Consider the following 20,673-nt stretch of genomic DNA (forward strand, 5'->3'; position numbering starts at 1 on the left):
TGGAATTCTCACCTTGGTCCATCCTTCTGTAAGGGATTCCTCCTCTTCTCAGAGTACATTTTTTTTCTGTGTCCTCTTATGGTCTTTTAAGTCAAAAGTTCTCAGTATTATTTCCATGGGAAAAAATATCTCTCTAGAGCTCCTCAATTGAACTTGTTCTTGGTGAAATATTAGTCAAACTAGGTTCACTTCTGGAATAAGTACAGTCCCTTGAAAAGATATCATTATCCCAAGGAAAGAATGGCCCTCATAGATTTCCTTCTTCTCTTTTTGTGGGTTTTAGCTCCTGCATTTGAAAAGTAACAAATACTTAACAGTGAACAAGAGGCTTCCAGCTCTCCTAGAGAAGAATGCAATGCGAGTGACTTTGGATGAGGCTGGGAATGAAGGCTCTTGGTTTTATATTCAGCCATTCTACAAGCTACGGTCTATAGGAGACAGTGTAAGTACAGATCCCCGTAAGAAGGCTCTTTTAACGTCACACCACAACTTCATTTTATAGTCCTGGCTTTCAGAGAATCAGAGATGTTGAAATAATCTTCATCCCTGATCCTCGGCAGAATTTAAGCTCCTTGCAGGCAAGGACTGTTTTCTTTGTGTTTCTGTATCCCCAGCATCATGTACACACAGTGTGTGGGTGCTTAACCAGTATTTGTTGAATTATTGAAATGTGGTTGCAGAGAGCCAAGCCTAGAGAGAGATGTCCTAGGTTCAAATCTGGCTGCAGATGCTTTCTAGCAATGTGACCGTGGGCAAGTCATGTAGCCCCAGTTGCCTAGCCCTTGCCTAGTTTTTTCTGAGCAGGGGAATAGTCTGGAGATATGATGCTTTTTACAAAAGCATTTGAACACTTGGCACATGGCAAAGGAATTAGTCTTGTTCTTGGCCCCAAAGGACAAAAGTTGGAGAAATGACTGGAAACCAAGGAGGAAAATTTAATCACAATATAGGGGAATACTTCACAGCTCTGCCAAAATGGGGTATGCTGTCTATCTTAAAGCCTTTACAACACTGAATAAATTGCTTGCTTCTCATCCGAATTAGGCAAATAATTCTGTACCCCATGATTATGCGTCTCTTATAGGAACTCTCTTAGAAAATACTAGAGAGGGAGTATGGATGCTATACTTGGAATTGTCAAACCTGAATTTAACTTCCAGCCCTGCTAGCTGTGTTAGGCAATTCACTTAACTTCTCTGGGAGATAGATACCTTATTGATAAATTAAGGGAACCAGACCTACAAGGCTTCTGAGGTTCCTTTCAGCTTGAAATATATGATCCTTTGAATTTAACAAATTGTGTTGAAATCTGCTGTTAATTCAAGGTCTCAGCAACACAAGGGCCATCCATCAAATGACAGAACCCCTTAGAATGGTCTCAGAATTTCAGGGAAGGAACCCTAATGGCCATTTTTGTCCACGCCATATTTGATGTACAATATATCCTAGTGGTCATTTGGCCCTTGCTTGAAAACCTCAAGTGAAGGGGAACTATTATCTCCCAAGGCAGCCTATTCTGTTTTGCCAGGTAGGTAGTTCAGTGGCTAGAGCTCTGGGCCTGGAGTCAGGAAGACTTGAATTCAAACTCAGTCTCAGATACTTATTAGCTTTGTGACCCTGGGCAGCCTTAACTCACTGGAGAAGGAATTGGAAAAAGCACTCCAGTATCTTTGCTGAGAAAATCCTGTACTGGGTCACGGAGTCAGCCGTGACTGAATGTCTGAACAGCAAAAGGACAGTGTTTCCCTACATTGAGCTTAAATGTTCCTCTTTAAGTTTCCAGTCATGGCTCCAACTTCTGCCCTTTCGTGCCAAGAATGAGACTCATTAATTTCTTTTCCTTTTAATTTCTTTTCCTTCAAATTCTTAAATACATCGTTTCCCCTCCTTGTCTCTCTTCCACATCCTCTCTTCACCAGGTTAAATAGCTCAGATTCCTTCAGCTGAGTCTCCTAGTTCATGAACCTCAGAGATAAATAAATAGAGAAGAGTTTGCCTAAACTGGGTGAAATAGCTTTTGCTCTATTAAATTGCTACCTCTACCCACCATGGAGGTTTGTGGATGGGCAGTTTTTCTGTACGTTGATCCCTATGGGATGTCCAGTGGTCATCTTGGCCCTTGTATCACTTTCTGTGAACTATACCTTATGAAAAACCTATTTGTGTGTATATTCACATCTGCTTTTTGATGTCTGGGAGCCTATAGGCTTCTTCCCTTGCCGTCATACTTCTGAGGAGGACATGGACTTTTCTTTCTAGGTTGTCATTGGAGACAAAGTGGTTCTGAATCCTGTCAATGCTGGACAGCCTCTTCATGCCAGCAGTCACCAGCTGGTGGACAACCCAGGCTGCAATGAGGTAAGAGCAATAAAAATAAAACATTGAATGGTGATCCTATACCAGATACAGAGATTGACTGTGGATCCTAGAGTGCTAGCCTTGGAAAGAACCTCGGAGGTCATCATGGCCAACCATCTCATTTTGCAAAGGAGGAAAACTGAACCTGAGAGAATCGTTCTTGTTGAAAGTTTGAGAAAGTTGTCTTAGATAAAAGAGAGTCACACATTAAATGAGTTACCAGAGTGTGAAAGTTAGCCTATTTTCTCTTAAAATTAGAAAACGTTCTAGTTCTTAAGGCTTTGTGCTAGACATAGAATCATGAAGACCCAAGTTCAAATCTACCTTTCAACACTTCCCACTGGTTTATTCTGGGCAAGTCACTTAATCTGTTTCCTTTAGTTTCTTCCTCTTGTCAAATGGGGATAATGACACCTACCTCTTAGGGTTGTTGTGAGGACCAAATGAGATAATATTTATTAAAAAGCTCTCAAGTATAGTGCCTGGCACATTTTTGCTATTGTTGTTTAGTCATTTTCAGTTGTGTCCAACTTTTTGTTCCCCATTTGGAGTTTTCTTGGCAAAGATACTGGAATGGTTTGCCATTTTCTTCTCCAGCTTATTTTACAGATGAAGAACAGAGGCAAATAAGGTTAAGTGATTTGCCTAGTATAACCCAACTGGGAAGACTCAAAGGGTAAATTTGAACTTATTCATGATTCCAGGCCCAGCACTATCTACTGCACCACCTAGCTGGCCTGTAAGGCAGTCTATAAATGCTTATTTTTTTCCCCTTCCCTTCCAGTCCTTTCCTTTCTGGCTGATGAGAAAGAGGCTTGGTAGGGTTGCTAGCAAGAGATATTTCTTTAATTTTTTAATTAATATATTTATTTTTAATCATCTTTTCATTTATTTCATTAAATATTTCCCAGTTACAGTTGTGCCCCTAAATTCAATATCTGTTGATTCAGTTACCCATGATTAACCATGGGAAAAAATATGAAAAAAAGGGAAATTTGAAAAATTCTAGAAAATAAAAAAAATAGTTCAAAGATTCAAACTGCCCACCAAACCAGTACAGGCTGGAACATGGTGAAGTCTACCAGCCCAGGCTGTGTTTGCCCCCATACCCAAGCTCCCATGTGAAATTTTCCTCTAGTCTCCCTCCAGTGTACTCGTTGACTACATTTGTTGTGTTTTCCCAGTGCCTTTGTTTTAACTATTTACTCTCATAATGACCTTAAAGACCTAGAGTAGTGGTGCTGGTAGTGAAGTTGTGTACCCTGAATGCACGGATTGGAAATTCACTGATTAATTACCTACCATTAATAGTAGGTGTTTGCTTCTATCTATGGGTTGGTTCAACCATCCATAGTAGGTCTTGGAAAATTTTTGAGTTTCAGATTCTCTCCTTCCCTCTTGCCCCCTCACCCTACTCTTTGTGAAGGTAAGTAATGGTTATCGATTATATACGTGAAGTCATGTGAAACATAATTCCAAATTAGCAATGTCACAAAACACACACACAGACACACACACACACACACAGACACACACACACACACACACACACACACACACACACACACACACCAGTGCACAAAAAAAAGGGAAACATCTGCTTCCATCTTCATTTAGAATTCATCAGTTCTCTTCCCCTGGAAGGGGATAACATTTTTCCTCATGAGCCCTTTGGAATTGTTCATTGCCTTGTCCAGAGTGGATAAATGTTTCATAGTTGGTTAGCATTCTAATATTGCTATAATACAGTGTTCTCCTGGTTCTTTTCACTTCACTTTAACAAGAGATATTTAGAAGATCTAATAAGAGTTTCAAGGTGAAGAATTTGGCCCAAGAACTACAGCTGGGTCAACTCCATCAGAAGTTGCTGTGCAGAAGCATGGCTGTGCTAGGACTGTGCTTGGGATGTTTTTCTTCTCCACAGAAAGGCATTGCTCTAGTTAGCAGCGATTCTACACCTTGAATCTGTAGGCATTTCGGTTCTTGACAACTTTCCAGAGTTTTTTTTTCTCCATCCTCAGTTTTATCACCTGTGTAGTAATGAGAACTTAATGAGCCTGATCAAGGGGTTCCTGTGTGTCAGGGCTGACCTACTTGATTGAATACCTTGTCAGTCAAATCATTTGTTTTCCAGGTTAATTCTGTCAACTGCAACACCAGCTGGAAAATTGTCCTTTTCATGAAATGGAGTGATAACAAAGATGACATATTAAAAGGGGTAGGTTTGAGCCATTTAATGGAATTGGCTTTGTATTTTCATCATCTTGGATCAGCTGAATCAGATCTTCTCTTTTATCCCATGCATTTTTGTCTTTAGGGTGATGTGGTCAGATTGTTCCATGCAGAGCAAGAGAAGTTTCTGACCTGTGATGAGCATCGAAAGAAGCAGCATGTCTTCTTGAGGACCACTGGGAGGCAGTCAGCCACTTCTGCAACCAGTTCCAAAGCCCTTTGGGAGGTCGAGGTAAGGAAAAGAGAATGGGAAAAGGGTAAGAAACACACATTATTGTATGGAGTGAGAAAAAATGATTAAAAAATTCATTTGGAAGAACAAAGAATTACAAATATAAAAATAATTCCTTTTTAAAAAGTAAAGGGATGAGTTCTACCAGATTTAAAATTGTATTATAAGGCAGTAATTATCAAATCTATATGGAACTGGTTAAGAAATAGAAAGCTAGATCAGTGGAACAGAACAGACATACAACAAACAGCAGCAAAAGATTATAGTAATCTCATATTTCACAAAATTATGATGCAGGTCTTTGGGATAAGAAATCACCATTTGGTAAAAATTGCTGGGATAATTGGAAACTAGTTTGGTAGAAACTTTGTATAAACCAATTTCTTCTCTCATTCAGTAAGATAAGCTCAAAATGGTTACATGATCTTGACATAAAAGGAGAAACCATAAGTAAATTAGAAGAACGTATTACCTATCAAATTTATGGAAAGGAGAGGAATTTACGAGTCGTCAAGAGATGGCAAGCATTGTGAAATGCAAAATACATAATTCTGAGTACATTAAACTGTCTAAATTCTTCAATCTCCAGAAAGCCATGTATGTGCTAGCTGATGTTTTGATACTCACGCAATTAACTTATAAATCTTATGGTTGTAGATGAATTCCAACCTGGTTTTTAACATGGGAAATTCAAGCTAATCTGTCTGTGAACCCAAGGTTTTTTTACTAATTTCATTCTATTAACCAGTAGATTCAACTTGGACTGTGAAGAAACCTTATTTAAATTTTCCCATAATGTTTAGACTTAGTAAAGACTTGATGAAATGTGTTAATTTATTTAGCCAGTCTTCATATCCATTTAAATATGAGACCTTGGTGTGATTTTATAAATGCATTAAATTTTCTTTAACATCCTTTAACCCATTCTCTTGCCAGGTGGTACAACATGACCCATGTCGTGGTGGAGCAGGATACTGGAATAGTCTCTTTCGTTTCAAACATCTTGCTACCGGGCATTACTTAGCAGCAGAGGTAAGGTGCGACCAGGATCCTTGGTTTATCATCCCTTGTCCTATCACCTCCCTTTCATCGATCAGCCTATACACTCACATCACTACTGTTCTGTGCTGAGTAACTGATATGTGAATTACTCGCTCACTTTTCCTCCTTACCACTTCCTATAAGTGCTTATTAACACCTCTACTGGAAGAAATAGCAAGGAAGAATCCTCATTTTGTTTAGTTATTGGTACCTTAATTAAGATTTGATGAAAAAGAAGTTTAGAAACTAGTCCTCAAATGACCTTTTAGGACTATAAATGGATTTCATTTGTCCATCTTGTTAAATCCAACCATATCCCACACCCTTCTTTGGCAATAATTATGAGTTGATTTCAGATAGATACATAGGATGAACGTGCCAGAAATGTGAAATGGGAAGACAATTGAGAAATACGTATTGTTTTGTGAGCAAGGATAATCTTTGTAATGTTTCCTGCAAGAAGAAATAATCTGAAAGTACCTTCTGAATCTTCTTCATTTCAAATAAAGAAACCTGGTCATTTGGTACATTGAGATGATGGAGGCGAAGCCAATCTCTTTTATTAAAAAAGTCAAATTTGAGGAAAATAACCATATCAAATGGCAGTCAAGAGTTTTAAAGGCAACATTCAGCAGTGAAGGACAGAAGGAATTTGCTTTTTAATTTCTATATTAAATTAAGGAGACTTCCTGCAGTGTGGCAGATGTTGAGATTTATTCATAGCAGTTCCATGAAGTACGTCAGAAGACTTCTGTTGTCTCGTGCATTGGTGTCATTCATCAGAGATCTTCAAGGTGATAGATAAGTGGGTGAATCAGCATTCTACTCCTACTAACCTGAAGAATGTGGAGCTTAAAAGTTCCAAGCTGTCTGGGAGATCTGCTACTATATTGATTCTATGATTCTTTTTCCTCTTTAGACAACTGTTTTAAGAGTTGAGGATAAAAATCCTACTTTGAAATTTCCAATATGATTCTCATGAATTACTAACTGGCTGTGTAGAATTTTGCTTGCAATAGTTTGCCAAGATAAGTATTGGTTACTTTACCTCTCTTATACCAGGATGGAGATAGTTCTTGCTGGAAGGTTTTACATCTTAAATTTTAGTAAAAAGGATTTCTTAGAATTACTTTCTGTAGATTTGATTTGACTTGATTTTAATCAGACTTTTATCTGAGACATACTATCACTTTGATAGTTGTTCAATTACATTCCTTCTGTCCAGACCTGAGAACCAACTACTTGGCAAGAGATGGATTGTAATGTATGTGTTGTGTTGTGTATCTTGTGTGTGTTGTAGTTGTGGCATGCTGGTTTTGTAGAAGGGAAGAAAGAGGTTCCTCATCTTTCTAACATTGTCTGCAGGCATTGAAGCCTTGTAAAAGTGGGACCATAAGCCTGAGAAAATGATGGATTTTTAAACTTCCTAATGATTCTTTTTCATCAGGTAGACCCTGACTATGAGGAAGAATGCCTGGAGTTTCAATCCTCAGTAAGTATGGGCAAGAGCCACTTCTTGTCTTCATCTAGCAGGACAGGACCATAGGCCCTGTGACCTAATTAGGTTTTTTGTATCTGCAGGCACTAGGAAAATGTACTAGGAAATGGACAATCTGGACTTGAATGAAAGGGGAAGTTTGGATTTACTGTCCCCTGGGTAGGCTCTAGTAGCCTTCAAAGCACCAAATCATACATTATTGCTCATGATTTTCTTTTAATCTGGTTGATCAAGGTATCTTGTTACCTCTCCTAGGATGGAAAAGTCATTGGTTTTCCTAGAAGAGGCTGGCTTGCTTGAAACCAGTGTCCTCATTATATAGACCAAGGAAATGAAGTTACAGTGTGGTGATATGGTAGGGTACCATTGGATTTGATTTCATTCAATTACAAAAGCTTTGGTTTTTTCATGGAAAGAACACAAGATATTATAATTAGTGTCCTTCTGACTATGATGCTGTCCTGTTAGGTACAGCGTGCCTGAGTGTTAATTTGACATCCTACAGTTTTAAGAGTATATCCTCTGTTGCTAGGAAATGGGTAACTATCCTTGTTCTTTTTTGGGGGGTCTAGGTTTATTATTACAAACTGATGATATGTCTCTAGAATAGATTATATTTCCAATGGTGGTGGTGTTTAGGTACATGAACTTCAAAAAGCTCTAAGTATTATTTGCAAAGAAGTATTGGAAAAGGAACACTGAGTATATATCCTTCAGAAATAATGTAAATTATTGAATTATGAGGAGCATAAAGCCTGGAATTCTGGGTGAGGCTGACCCTGTATTTTGCAGGGATTCCATGCTGCCATCATCTGTACATTACACCTTCTTCTTGAGGAGAGGTTTGGGGAAGTTGGATTTTGGTTCTCATAGCTTTGAAAAAGAGAAAATATGTTATTTGAACAAGTTGTGGTCACATTAGAATTAGTTTAGTTTACGTTGTGTGTTGGTAGCATTGGGAATAATAATGGAAATTGTTTTAGAGTTTCTTAGAAAATAGCTATAGCATCTATTTCTGTAGCACTTTATGACTTCTTTATTACTTTCCACTCTTCTGGAATTTGAAAGGACCCTCAAACGTCATCTAGCCGAAGGTCTTACATGAAAAGAATTCTTGCGATAATATTCTACTCAATGATGTAAATCCTCTCTTCATCTGTGGAGACTGAAACCTATCCATGCCTTTTCATCTTGTGGTGTCCTTTTCATGGTTCTACAGAGAGGATATACCTGGGATGCTGGAGGTATTTCTCTAGATCCTCTTCCATTTAGAAGATACTTGGACAGTACTTGGGATACCCATCTCTTATCTCTCACTGCCTGTATGACTGGCCCCACAACTTTTCCAATCATTATTTGCTCTGGTACATCCTTTATACAGCTTCTTGTGCAAGGACCATAATTGCAGATAGGCTGCCTTTTACAAGCACCTCTCATGTGTGTCTCCATTATGCTTTCAGCCACTGGTAACTTTGTTTGAAAAGCTAGTATTTTTATAATCCTTTCCTTCTATCCTTAGAATCAATACTGTGCATTGATCCTAGGGCAGAAGAGTGGTATGGGCTAGTGACTTCCCAGATAGGAAATGTCTGAAGTAAGATTTGAACCCAGGACCTCCCATCTCTAAGCTTTTTCAACCCACTGAGCCACCTAGCTGCCCAAGCAAGTATTCATAATTTATAACCATGCAGTATTGCTGGTGGAGCATTTATGTTATGGTTTACAGAACTAGTTTGGAATCATTAAAAGCATCACCCATTTTCCCAAATGCAATTCAACTCATTCTAGTAAGTGCATCTTATTGCCCGTATATACTCTTCTTAGGTAAATGAGTGTAATCTGTAATGTTAGGGACAGCCAGGTCTAGAGTGGGGAGGGATCCTGGGTTCAAATCTGACCTCAGACACTTCCTAGCTGTGTGACCCTAGGCAAGTCACTTATCCTTCATTGCCTAACCCTTACCTCTCTTCTGCCTTAGAACCAATTTACAGTATTTATCCTAATAATGGAAGGTGAGGGTTTAAAAAAAACACCATCATGGTTCCGTGTCCTAGCATGTCAGCATTGAGTCAATAGGCATTTTCAAATCCCCTGCGTTTTTTGTGAGTGTATGGCGGAGCTATTCTGAGTAATCATGGATCTCATTAAAGAGAATTGAATTGACTTGTTACATTCAGACCTGACATACTTCATTTCCTGGCCATCTTCTAGCCAATGACTTTGCTTCCTGGACCAAGAATCAAACCCCAGATAACTTCAGCTTTTAACCTCTATGACTGATGACTAACTGTTTCGAGTGGTTCGTGTCCCCCTCTCATCTAGATCAGGCGATAGCTGCGCTTCATTTCATTCTCCTTCCATTTGTCTGCTTGGGAGATGCTCTTGACATTGGACCATAAATCATGCCCTGGGGAATTTGATTCTCTCCTCCCCCTTCCCTGACTCCCACTCTGGGGCAGTACCATCTCGACTGCTTCAGACTGCCCACTGCATCAGGATACTCCTCCAAACAGACTTCCCTCAACTTTCTAGACATCTCGCCAGCCACATAATAATCAGAGTCGGTTTCTCTTTATCCATTTCCTGTTTTTTTTTTAATAGCATCAATGATTTGTTTGAATAGGTCAGATTAAAGCTGTTGCAATTCCACATAGTATCTTTTTATGAGCATTCTGAACTTTGATCTGACTGGTTGATAGACAAATTACGAAAAAAGTTGCAGATTCTGCTGGAACTTTCATATCATTCATCAATTCTGAATCCATTTCCCTCTTCTTTCTGATGTTTTTCATTTCTATTATTTGTCATCCCCATTTTGGAAGATGATACTGAATGTATAGTAGTATGAAGATTCTACATGCCTTTAGACTGAGTTCTCAAATATGTCATGTTTTCCAATATACTTTTTACCATCCTTTACTCTGCCCACCTTTATATTGAAGTCATCGATCATCAAGATATACATTGAACTGAAGTGAAAGTTATTGCTTTATTCTTTACCGATTATTCCTTTGCTTCTTCAGTCGCTTTTACAGAGAATTGGTTTTTCACTAGATTTTTCAGTTACCTTTAAAATGTTTTTTTTTTTTTGCATGTGCTTACCATAAGCCCTGGCAAGAAAGGATAATAAATTATACCATGTAATGATGTTTCTTGTTGCTTTTGTATTTACAATATAATAAAATACCAGTAACCTTATTTGCTTCTTCAAATTGCCTATAAGCCATCTTTCTATTAGAGGAAATTTCTTTTTGTCTTCTTATTTATTGTGTGAATATGAGTAATGATGTGGTTAATTTTTTCCAGTAGTATACCAATCCATTTGTCCCTGGACAAAAATTTTCACAGTTACCATGCTTATAATTAAGTTAAAGTTTATAGATAGTTTAAAAGTTATTCCATTCTTTGCAGTTACTTTTTCCCTTTTTGTAATTCTACCACCATCACTGCCATAGAAGAAGGACTTTCATAGGACTAAGAGCCACTTTTTTCTAATTATTCAGTGTTGAATGGTTTGCTGTGGCCAAGCATGTTTCCTAAATTTTGGTTTCTAGAACTAAAAACATTAGTCTAGATGCGATCAGGACAACATCAGGACTCAACCTCCTTGATATGTACATTATATTTCCATTAAAAAAATTATTTCCATTATCTTTTTTCACAGCTATGTCTCATTGTTTATTCATGAAACTTGTAGTTAACTGAAATCCCTAAATCTTCTTACTTCATTGATGGCTTCTAACCTTTGAATTGTAGACCTCAAAAATGAATCAAGTGGGGGGACATATTGTTGGCTCAGAGGTCCCTGAATCTATATGTGTACTAAGCCTTATCACTGTGTTCTTTAAGTCCAATGAAATATATACAGCATGACGTTCTAATAAATAAACACACTTTATGCAGACTGAATAACATCTTCACAAGTATATGCACTTTCCAAACAAATGTAGAACAATGTTATGATGAATCGACCAATCCCGGTTCCTAATCATCACCTTTTCCCCATCTAAGTGACTGGCAACTTATATGATTCATTTTTAGAATTTTTTCTGGGCTTATCAGGCTCATTGGTCTCTAAGTTTCAAAATCTATTTAATTCTTCCTTTTCTAAATCCCAGCATTTGTTCATTCACTAAGATTTTATAAAATGTTACTAACTGGTTCCATAATTGTAACTGCAAATTATTTTAACTTTAGCTGGAGTTAGAGTTATAGCAGTAACTGATCTGGGGCTGGAGGAACAAACCCTACCATTGGTTACTGAGAATTAACTTCTCCTTGACACAGCTACAGTGAAGTCATGGTGGCCATGACCATATGGATTTGATTGTGTAGAGACCACTGTTTCAATACTCAAAATTGTAGCTGAGGTGTGGGTGTGGATAACCTGAGGATTTCAAGAAAGTGCCATCACCATGGCACACCAGCCTTGGTCTTGCCTTAGGAACTTACAAGCATTACTGGTATACTCTACCCTTAACTCACTTTTCTGGTGGATTGGATGCCATTAGTGAACGAGAAGGAAAGTAGGGAAATGATAGATTTAAAAGTATTTCATTCTGTTCAACTTTTGGTCATACCTTTTTTCCTTATAAATTTCTTCTGATGGAATCCACATTGAGGTCACACTGTGTTTCTCTCAGTGGTTGACATATTTAACGGTGCTTTTCGATCATCATCTATTTAAAAAGGAGGAGAAACTAGAAAACTTTCAGGTTTGGGCTCCAATCTCCTCATTTATGCTATTTGCCCACTAGATGGCAAAAGTTACCTACACATTGAATGGGTTTGCTTGGGTTAGCCTTGCCTTGGACCAAGATGTCAAGAAATTAAGAGGAGCTAAGATCTAGACTTGACTGCCTTCTTGCACCTTCAGGCTCTTTTTGACCTTCTCATATGTTTCTCTGAAGTTGTAGCCACTGGGACACAGCTTGGTCATATTCTTCTGTTTAGTGGCCGTTGCAGAGTTTAGATCTGAAAGGGTGTGTGGAAGGCTTAGCAGGTTATGTCAAGTATAACAGACTCTGATCCAGTCAGAATTGGTCCTACCAGATGGAAATTTCCATGCTGTGTTGTGGGTCCTTGCCTCTGTGAGTTACCACAACATGGGCCAACTGGGGTTCAGGTCAGTTGGTCGTTAAAGAGGTCTGAGGGAGAAAATGAAAAGGAGGAAGAAGTCCCAAGTTTTGGATAGTGAATGCATTTCAGAGGGAGGTGGTGTAAGGGAAATACTTAAGAGAGAAGTGGTTAATGAGAAAGGCAAAGTTTGGGGAGCCAATGCCAACAAGTATAGAGCCTCAGAGAAGAATCTTCCTCCTTTCTCTCTTTTGCCAAGGCTATTTTGAACTAGTCTCTTCTTTTCAAGTTATACAATTTGTACTTTCTTTTGCTGTTGGCATACAAAGCTTCTGCCCAAGACAAACGGGTTAGGGGCAATGGAAAAACCTGCCATTCTCTGTTGGAGTTTGTCATTAAGTATCTGAAATTCTGCTGATTGTTAAAGCATTTTGCTTATGCCTGAATGGCATGGGGAAATAAAGCCCATGGAGAATCACAGGGATAAAAAAGGACCTTGCCTCTTGTCAGGATTTACTTGAAAATTCAAAATAACTCAGGCAGATGAGCATCTGACCTATTTTTGAAAGACTTCCTTAAGAGGAGATTTTACAACTTCTCTGGATAACCCAGGTTGTTTAATAGCCTTTGTCCTCAGAGAGTTTGGGTTTCTGGCTAACTCAGATTTCTAATGTTTCAGTACAAGGCCATTTTATCCTGAAATTCTTTCCAACATACTTTCCTGTTCAATTCTGAATGAATGCACTGGACTCGTCTGATTTTATAACCTAGTCTTGCATAGATTTAGAACTGGAATGAGATCTTAAAAGCCTTTGAACACAACCCCCTCATCTTGCAGATTAAATAACTGGAGCCTACGAAGGTTAATAGTTGACTTATCCTAGGTAACAGAGATACCAAGTAGAAGAGCTAGGATCTGAACTTCCTTGAAAAAATATTTGTTCCAGACACACCGGGTTTGCTCTTGGCTTTAAAATGACTATTTCTTCTTTGAAAAATAGACTGTCTTCTTAAAAGGAATAATGTGGACCACCACTCAGAGCAAATCCGCAGATGAGTTGGACCTCTAAGATGGTTTTAGACTTTTGGCTGGTCTCTTTAAGGGAACCAAATTCCTTTTTATCACCAGTGGAAATGTTTTCATGGAAGACCAGGGCATTACCTAAGGTTGATTTAAAAGGCATTACAGTGGGAGGAAGGTTCCATAATTTTTTTTGTCCAGAGTGTGCTAATTGTCAACTTGTATGACCTTTCTGAAACAGAGGTGTAGTTTCTGCCAGCTCCTGGCATTCACAGTCATTTTTCTTGGTATCTGCGCCTTAGAGGATGATTATTGTAAATGTGGCATTTGGCAAACCACCTTTCTGACTTTCTGATGAATTTTCTTCCTCAGATGGATTCTGATCAGGACACATCAAGAAGCAGGTTACGAAATGCCCAGGAAAAGATGGCGTACTCCCTAGTCTCTGTGCCAGAAGGAAACGATATCTCTTCCATCTTTGAGCTAGATCCTACTACTTTGCGAGGAGGTGATAGCCTTGTTCCAAGGTATGACCAAAAAAAAACCCCAAACACTTTCCTTAAGGATTCAGTGCTTGGAGCCTGACTTAATAGTGATACTTCCTTACTGTAGGTTGCTGCAAGACTTCCAGATGTCCATACTGTTTCCACATATGTTCTTGCATTTGACTTTTCTTAACAATCCTTTGAGGGAGTCAGGGATGGCAATATATATAATATAATATACATTTGTATATTACAGTTTACAAAATATATATATCAGGACTCTGAAATGTCACACCCATTTCCAATGCTACTATCAGCCACATTGCTTTGCCATCACTTAAACCAACCACTGTTGTAAAAAGAAAAGCTGTAGTCAGACTTTCCTGGGAAAGGCAGGTATCATATGGATTAGCCAATGTTTGGAGCATTAGGACTCTAGAACCCTGTGGTTGTTTTTTTTTTTTTGGAAGAAAGGACCATAGATTTAGTGTTAGAAGGGTCAGTAGTAGTTTCCTAATACAGCCACCTTCTTTTACAAATGAGGAAACCAAGTCCTAAATGGGGAAAGTGAATTGCCTTAGGTCACATAAGGAATCATGGCAGAGCCAGAATTTGAACTTATTTCCTCTAATCCCAGCTCTCTATCCATTCCACTGCCATGTAATTAATTATTCTGTCATCATATCTCAAATATGTTATCAAGTAAGAGTCAAAAGGCCCAGTTGTGAGTTGCTATGGCCTGGGAACCCCAGGGAACAAATTCAAGTTCAGTAATCTTAATATTTGTGGCTTTATGACTATCTTCCTTTCTCCTGCCCAATTGGCCGTTACTGGCCAAATGAAGAAATAATAGGAGGGGACAGCTAGGTGACTCAGTGGATTGAGAGCCAGGTCCAGAGATGGGAGGTTTTGGATTCAAATCTGGCCTCAGATGTATCCCATCTGTGTGATCCTGGGGAAGTCATTTAACACCCATTGCCTAGCCCTTACTACCTAGGAACCAATAAGCAGTATTGATTCCAAGATGGAAGGTTAGGGTTTTAGAAAGAAAAAAAAAAGAATAGAGAAGAAAAATTGTAAGTAATGGTACACTGGAAATGCTGGATGGCTAAGTGCTAATGAATATTTCAGTTATATTATCAGATTTTAATTTTGATGTGCTTTTGGGGAAAAAGGGGAGACTCAATTTTTCTTAAAACATTTATTCTGTAAATGTTTTAGAAGTAATGACTGCACCAGTGTACTTAGACATTGAGGGAAGTGCAGAGGTAAATAAGTACCTACCCTCAAGAAGATGACAATCTAGTGGTGAAGATGGCTAGTGATCCATGTGCAAAATGCTAAGAGAACTTCGAGGAAGGAGCAATCACTTCCGACAAAAATGGGGAATTAGGCTTCCTGGAAGATTTAGCATTTTATATGGACCTTGAAGAATAGATAGATCTTCAGTAGATTGGCATGGCTGGAGAAAATGTTTCATGTATTAGTTGTGGAATGAATAAAGACCCAGAAAGAAAAATCTCTACCATACAAAAAAGTGTGTTTGGAATCTGGGCCATTTTCTGGAGAGTGATGGTGGAGAAGGCTGAAAGGAGAGGTTGAAATAAGGTTGTAGGAGGGCCCTGGGAGGTCAGGCTTTTTATTTGGCAGGCAATGGGGAACTGCAGGAACTTTTTGAACAGGTAGAATGTGATCAGACCTGTGCATTAGTAAGACTCATGAAACAATGAGATGGCAGAGAGCCCGAGGGGTGGGAAGGATTGGTTAGGAAGGGATTGTTCTTGTCTAGTTCAGAGGTTCTTAACCAATGATGTTGGCAGTAGGAATGGAAAGGAACCAGGGACCATCAACGAAACCCAACAGCTGATTAAATAAAGGGTCTGAACAGTAGGAGCAGACAAAGATGATCCGTTGATTTTTGAGTGACTGGAAGAAAACATTTTAATTAAATTAATTTTTTAAATGGGAAAGCAGGAGGAGTATGTTTGGAGAGGAGGGAAAAGTAATAGTGTTTGTTTTTAGCTAAGATAATTTTGAGGTTCTTGTAGCACATCTGGATTGAGATGTTCAGTAATGCCTTTGAAGATCAATAAAGTCTGGAGATTAAGGCTGTTATTTCTTACATACAAATGATCATAAGCAACATATAGTTGAATATTGTTTTTATAATACCTAAGTATCAATTTGAATTATATGATGGGTAATATTCTTTTGAAATTAACTTTTTACTGGCATTGTTTGTCTACTATTATATTTCCAGCATATCCCTCATCTTTCCCCACCAAGAGAGCCTTCCCTGAAAAAAAATAAGAAAAAGAGAGGCCAATTTAACACATCAAAAAAGTTGACCATTCTAAGCAGTGTTCTATGCTGAGTTCCATATTTCCCCAAAGAAAGGGAAGATTTCTTAACAGCGTGTTGGAGATGCTTACCACATCACTCCACTGACAAATTCTATGTGTTATTCCTTTTTCCTGGATGCCTTCACTTAGCTTATCCAGATGCAACCCAGCCTTCAAAGCTCAGCTCCATTTTACCTCCTCTATAAGGCCTCTCTTTGGTCCTCATTTCTCTTCCTCTCTTGAATTCATGCTAAACTAGATTATTTAGCACCTCTGTATTTGTGGATGTCTCCCAAATGGATAAGAGATGTCTGTCGCCTGTATTTCAACGTGTCTAAGCAGACACTCAATAGAACTTGACCAATACTATGTGTATCTGAGACAGACAGTAAATATGGACAGGAATATGGATCTAGAGTTGAAAGGGAGGAGAGCTGACAGTACACTTTCAGAAAATTGCAAAACACTTTCACTGACCCTAAACAACCCCCCATAAAAATAAAGAACCATCTTTTCATTTGTCTAGAGTTGTGTTTGGAAGTGAGACCCAGAATACCACTGCTTCCAAAGAACTGAATATGAATATTACATAGAGGAAAGATTCATGGTGGGTGTGAACAGACTGCAGCATATAACCAACAAGGGTTTCCAAAAAAGAACGGGAGTAAAGAATGTCATCAAGGAATTGTGTAACAAGGAGAAGTTGAGGGCTAACCCTATGACAAGAATGGCTGACTTTAGTGCTATAGAAGTGCCCTCATGATGAAAAAGGTCCCATGAAGCTAAGTTGCAGAATATAGGCTTGAGACTTACATAAATTAAACAGACATGACTAGGTTGGAATTTGAATCAATAAGATCAGAGATCCATTGAAATATTTAAAGAAAATTTCCCGAGTTACAGATTCTTAACATTGTCTCATGTTATTTATTGTTATTTTCTGTGTAATTCATCTAGCTAACTCATAAACTCCTTAAAGGCAGAGACTATTCCCTTAGTATTTCTCTATTCTGCCATCAGATTTGTGTTGAATACATCAGACACTCAAATAAGCAGTTATTTAATTTTTTTCCAGTTTAGTGATATTTATTAAAAAAAAGCCACAGAGTTAAAGCAGTTCATACAAGGATACTTTTCATGGAATATGATCACTTTGATATACCAGATCTAAGAATTTGAAAATATTATAAGCCAGGCCAAATATATTCAATCATTATCATAAATTGATAGGTATTGAGTACCCACCAACACACAGTACTACCAGGTCCTTTAAAAAATCTCTTTTACGCATGTATATGGCAAAAACTCCCCCCAAACAACAACAACAACAACAGTAAATTTATTTTTGGGGAAGGATCTGTTGGAATATTTTGAGACATGATGATTACAAAAAAGGCCCTAAAAACATTTTTGTTTGCCTTTAGAAACTCCTATGTCAGGCTCAGACACCTGTGCACTAATACCTGGGTTCACAGCACAAATATCCCCATTGACAAGGAAGAAGAAAAACCGGTGATGCTTAAAGTAAGTCTGCAAACTTGGCTGCTGACTTTGGGTCTTTGGTTGATCCCCAATGAAAGGGTTTCATTGTGTCCAAAAGAGAAACATACCAACCTGTCAAGTTTTGTTGATTCATGACCAACTTCAACATGGCCAAACTAGAGTTCTCCTAAAGAATTCTCTTCAGAGAGACCTGGAGTGAAGCAAGCTCAAAGCTATAGAAATAATGAGACCATTTAGTTTAGCTTCTGGTCTTTAAGCTTATGCAATTATCTGAATTTTCATGCCTGTCTTAAGAACAGTTTTGGCTGCTAACAATGTTTTTGACTTGTAAACTTGAAGGCTATTAAATTTCCAATTGATATTTAAATATAAGGCACCATGAAAAATTTTGCCATTTCCATTTCTTTATATAGTAAGCCAAAAGAAATTTCACTGCCTGACCTCTTAACCCTTTTGTATCTTGGATTTTCTTGAATTTTTCAGATTGGCACATCTCCCGTGAAGGAAGACAAGGAAGCTTTTGCCATAGTTCCGGTGTCTCCTGCTGAGGTTCGAGATTTGGACTTTGCCAATGATGCCAGCAAGGTTTTGGGATCCATTGCTGGAAAGCTGGAAAAAGGGACTATTACACAGAATGAAAGAAGGTAAACGGATCGAGAAATAAAGGAATGTATTTTCTCTTTTCCATAGAACATATAATTCTTTACCTTTAAGTGGACTAGAGTATACAATCATGGCACCCTTGTAACTTCTTCTCACAAGTCACCTTGTAATCCTGAAACCACTTATAAAGAGAGCCGAGGTCCTCATGAACCTGATCACTGACTCTTAACCAGATCCTTGTAATCTTAAAAATCGTTGGTGAGTTAAACTTTTAATTTTCAGTACTGAAAGGCAGGAGGGTAGAATGGAAAGTATATTTGAAGTCAGAAACCCAACTCTGCCACCTACTAGTTATATGACCTTGGTGAAAGTCACTTACCATCTCTGTCCCTCAGTTTCCCAATCTATAAAACGAAGCAGTTGGACTTGAGTGGCTTCTGAGGTTCGTTTCATCTCGAAATCCATAATGATGTGATTTCCCCTCCCTGCTCAGTTCTGAACCTCTAATTTCAGAAGATTTATTGATTAGGAACTTGGTTACTAAGTTGTTGACTCAAAAGAGATTAAAATGTTGTTGCTGGTAATTTACCAATTGGATAATCTATATGTGCATAATAAAGAACTAACTATAAACACATTACTTTTTTATTGATAGAAAAAATTGATATATATGTATATATGTTTTTAATACCTTTAAACCCATACACCCCACCATATATAACTGGTGAGTTGCTTCTTATTTGAGCGTGCTGTTGTTTAAAACTTTCTGTTTTCAATTTATAATATACTTGTCATTGAAGGTCTCTAGTAACCAAAGGAACTAGGAATATTTAGACAGGAGAAAACTTGGAGGAAGAAAGGAGAAGATACTTCAAATACTCCTCAGATATTTGAAGTATTTATAATTGTCTTTGGCTTCCTGCAGGAAGTTTTTGTCTGGCAAAATGAGAGTGCCATGTGGATTCAAGTATTTGAATACATCTATTGTGTTGAAGAAGTCTTAGCTTGTTCTGCTTGGCCCCAGAGAACAGAATTAAGAGCAATAGTTGGAAATGTCAGAGAGAAAGATTGAGGCTTCATATAAATAAACTTCCGAAACCATAAAGTTTTGCAAAAATAAAGAGGGCTCCCTTGGAGGTTCTAATGAATTCTCTTTTACTAGAGGTCTTTGAACAGAGTCTGGATAGTAGGGAATTCCTGTTGAGATATGGGTTTGAGTAAATGCCTTCTTGGGTTCCTCCCAACTCTGATAGTGTGTGATTCTGATTTCTTCTCTAGATCGGTGACCAAGCTGCTTGAAGACCTAGTTTACTTTGTCACTGGTGGAACTAATTCAGGTCAAGATGTTCTTGAAGTCGTGTTCTCCAAACCTAATAGAGAACGCCAGAAACTGATGAGAGAACAGAATATTCTCAAGCAGGTTAGCTGGGCTCCATGACATGGGAAAGTTTGTGAAGAATGAATGGAAGTCATTCTTCCTAGAGAGGTCCTTACATGATTTCTAGCTGCTGACTGTAGAACATCTCATACTCAGGGGGTGCCCAGTTACTTTTGACTTGCTAAATTCCAATATCTGCTTTTGGGCCATTTAGAAACAAATGTAAAGTGTAGCCTCTCAAAGGTAATGACAGTATCATTTTCCATTTTCACTTGCTAAAACATCTTACAGATTTTCAAGCTACTGCAGGCCCCATTTACAGACTGTGGAGATGGACCAATGCTGCGTTTGGAGGAGCTAGGGGACCAGCGGCACGCTCCCTTCCGACATATCTGCCGGCTGTGCTACAGGGTGTTAAGGCATTCGCAACAAGACTACAGAAAGAACCAGGTGCGGAACAGGCTGGAATCTGATGAGCAGTTGAATGGTGGTGCAATTTGCTCACTGGGCTTGACTTCCTAAATGAAACGGTTGCCTGGTCAAATTAATACACCACATAGATTTTTCCCTTAATGGATCGGGTAGAGGTTTGACTTCCTCACTTAGCCCGAGTTTCTTGGTTTATTCCTAGGGAGGTGCTGAGTCTTTCCCAGACACTAGACGGCATTTAAGGCAAGAACCTTGATGAAAATCCCCTGAAAACTATCATTCTACTTGACTTGATTTCATCCTGATTTTTTGTGGAACTTTACATTGTGTTCATGGTATCTTCTCATAAGACTTGGAAGAAAAAAGTCTTTAACATACCGAAACTTTGGAATTTTTTGTTTGTTTCCCAAAGTGATATTTCACTGGCATCAGGAGCTCTTGGGGAGAAAACCCCCTCCCAATGCAGCTTTATAGT

General features: G+C 38.4%; 1 protein-coding gene across 1 annotated transcript in view; it reads left to right on the forward strand.

Annotated features, from left to right (window-relative positions):
* The window catches only part of ITPR1 (inositol 1,4,5-trisphosphate receptor type 1), a 405,812-nt gene that overhangs the window by 155,418 nt on the left and 229,721 nt on the right, over nt 1-20,673 (forward strand). The window contains exons 6-16 of the mRNA XM_044675941.1: nt 284-442; nt 2,260-2,358; nt 4,493-4,576; nt 4,676-4,822; nt 5,759-5,854; nt 7,311-7,355; nt 13,831-13,985; nt 17,710-17,809; nt 18,272-18,432; nt 19,670-19,811; nt 20,061-20,219. Coding sequence (XP_044531876.1) covers nt 284-442; nt 2,260-2,358; nt 4,493-4,576; nt 4,676-4,822; nt 5,759-5,854; nt 7,311-7,355; nt 13,831-13,985; nt 17,710-17,809; nt 18,272-18,432; nt 19,670-19,811; nt 20,061-20,219 — 1,347 coding nt within the window. The remainder of the gene's footprint in view (nt 1-283; nt 443-2,259; nt 2,359-4,492; nt 4,577-4,675; nt 4,823-5,758; nt 5,855-7,310; nt 7,356-13,830; nt 13,986-17,709; nt 17,810-18,271; nt 18,433-19,669; nt 19,812-20,060; nt 20,220-20,673) is intronic.

This window comes from Gracilinanus agilis, chromosome 1 (genome assembly GCF_016433145.1).
Source record: "Gracilinanus agilis isolate LMUSP501 chromosome 1, AgileGrace, whole genome shotgun sequence".
Lineage (NCBI taxonomy): Eukaryota > Metazoa > Chordata > Mammalia > Didelphimorphia > Didelphidae > Gracilinanus > Gracilinanus agilis.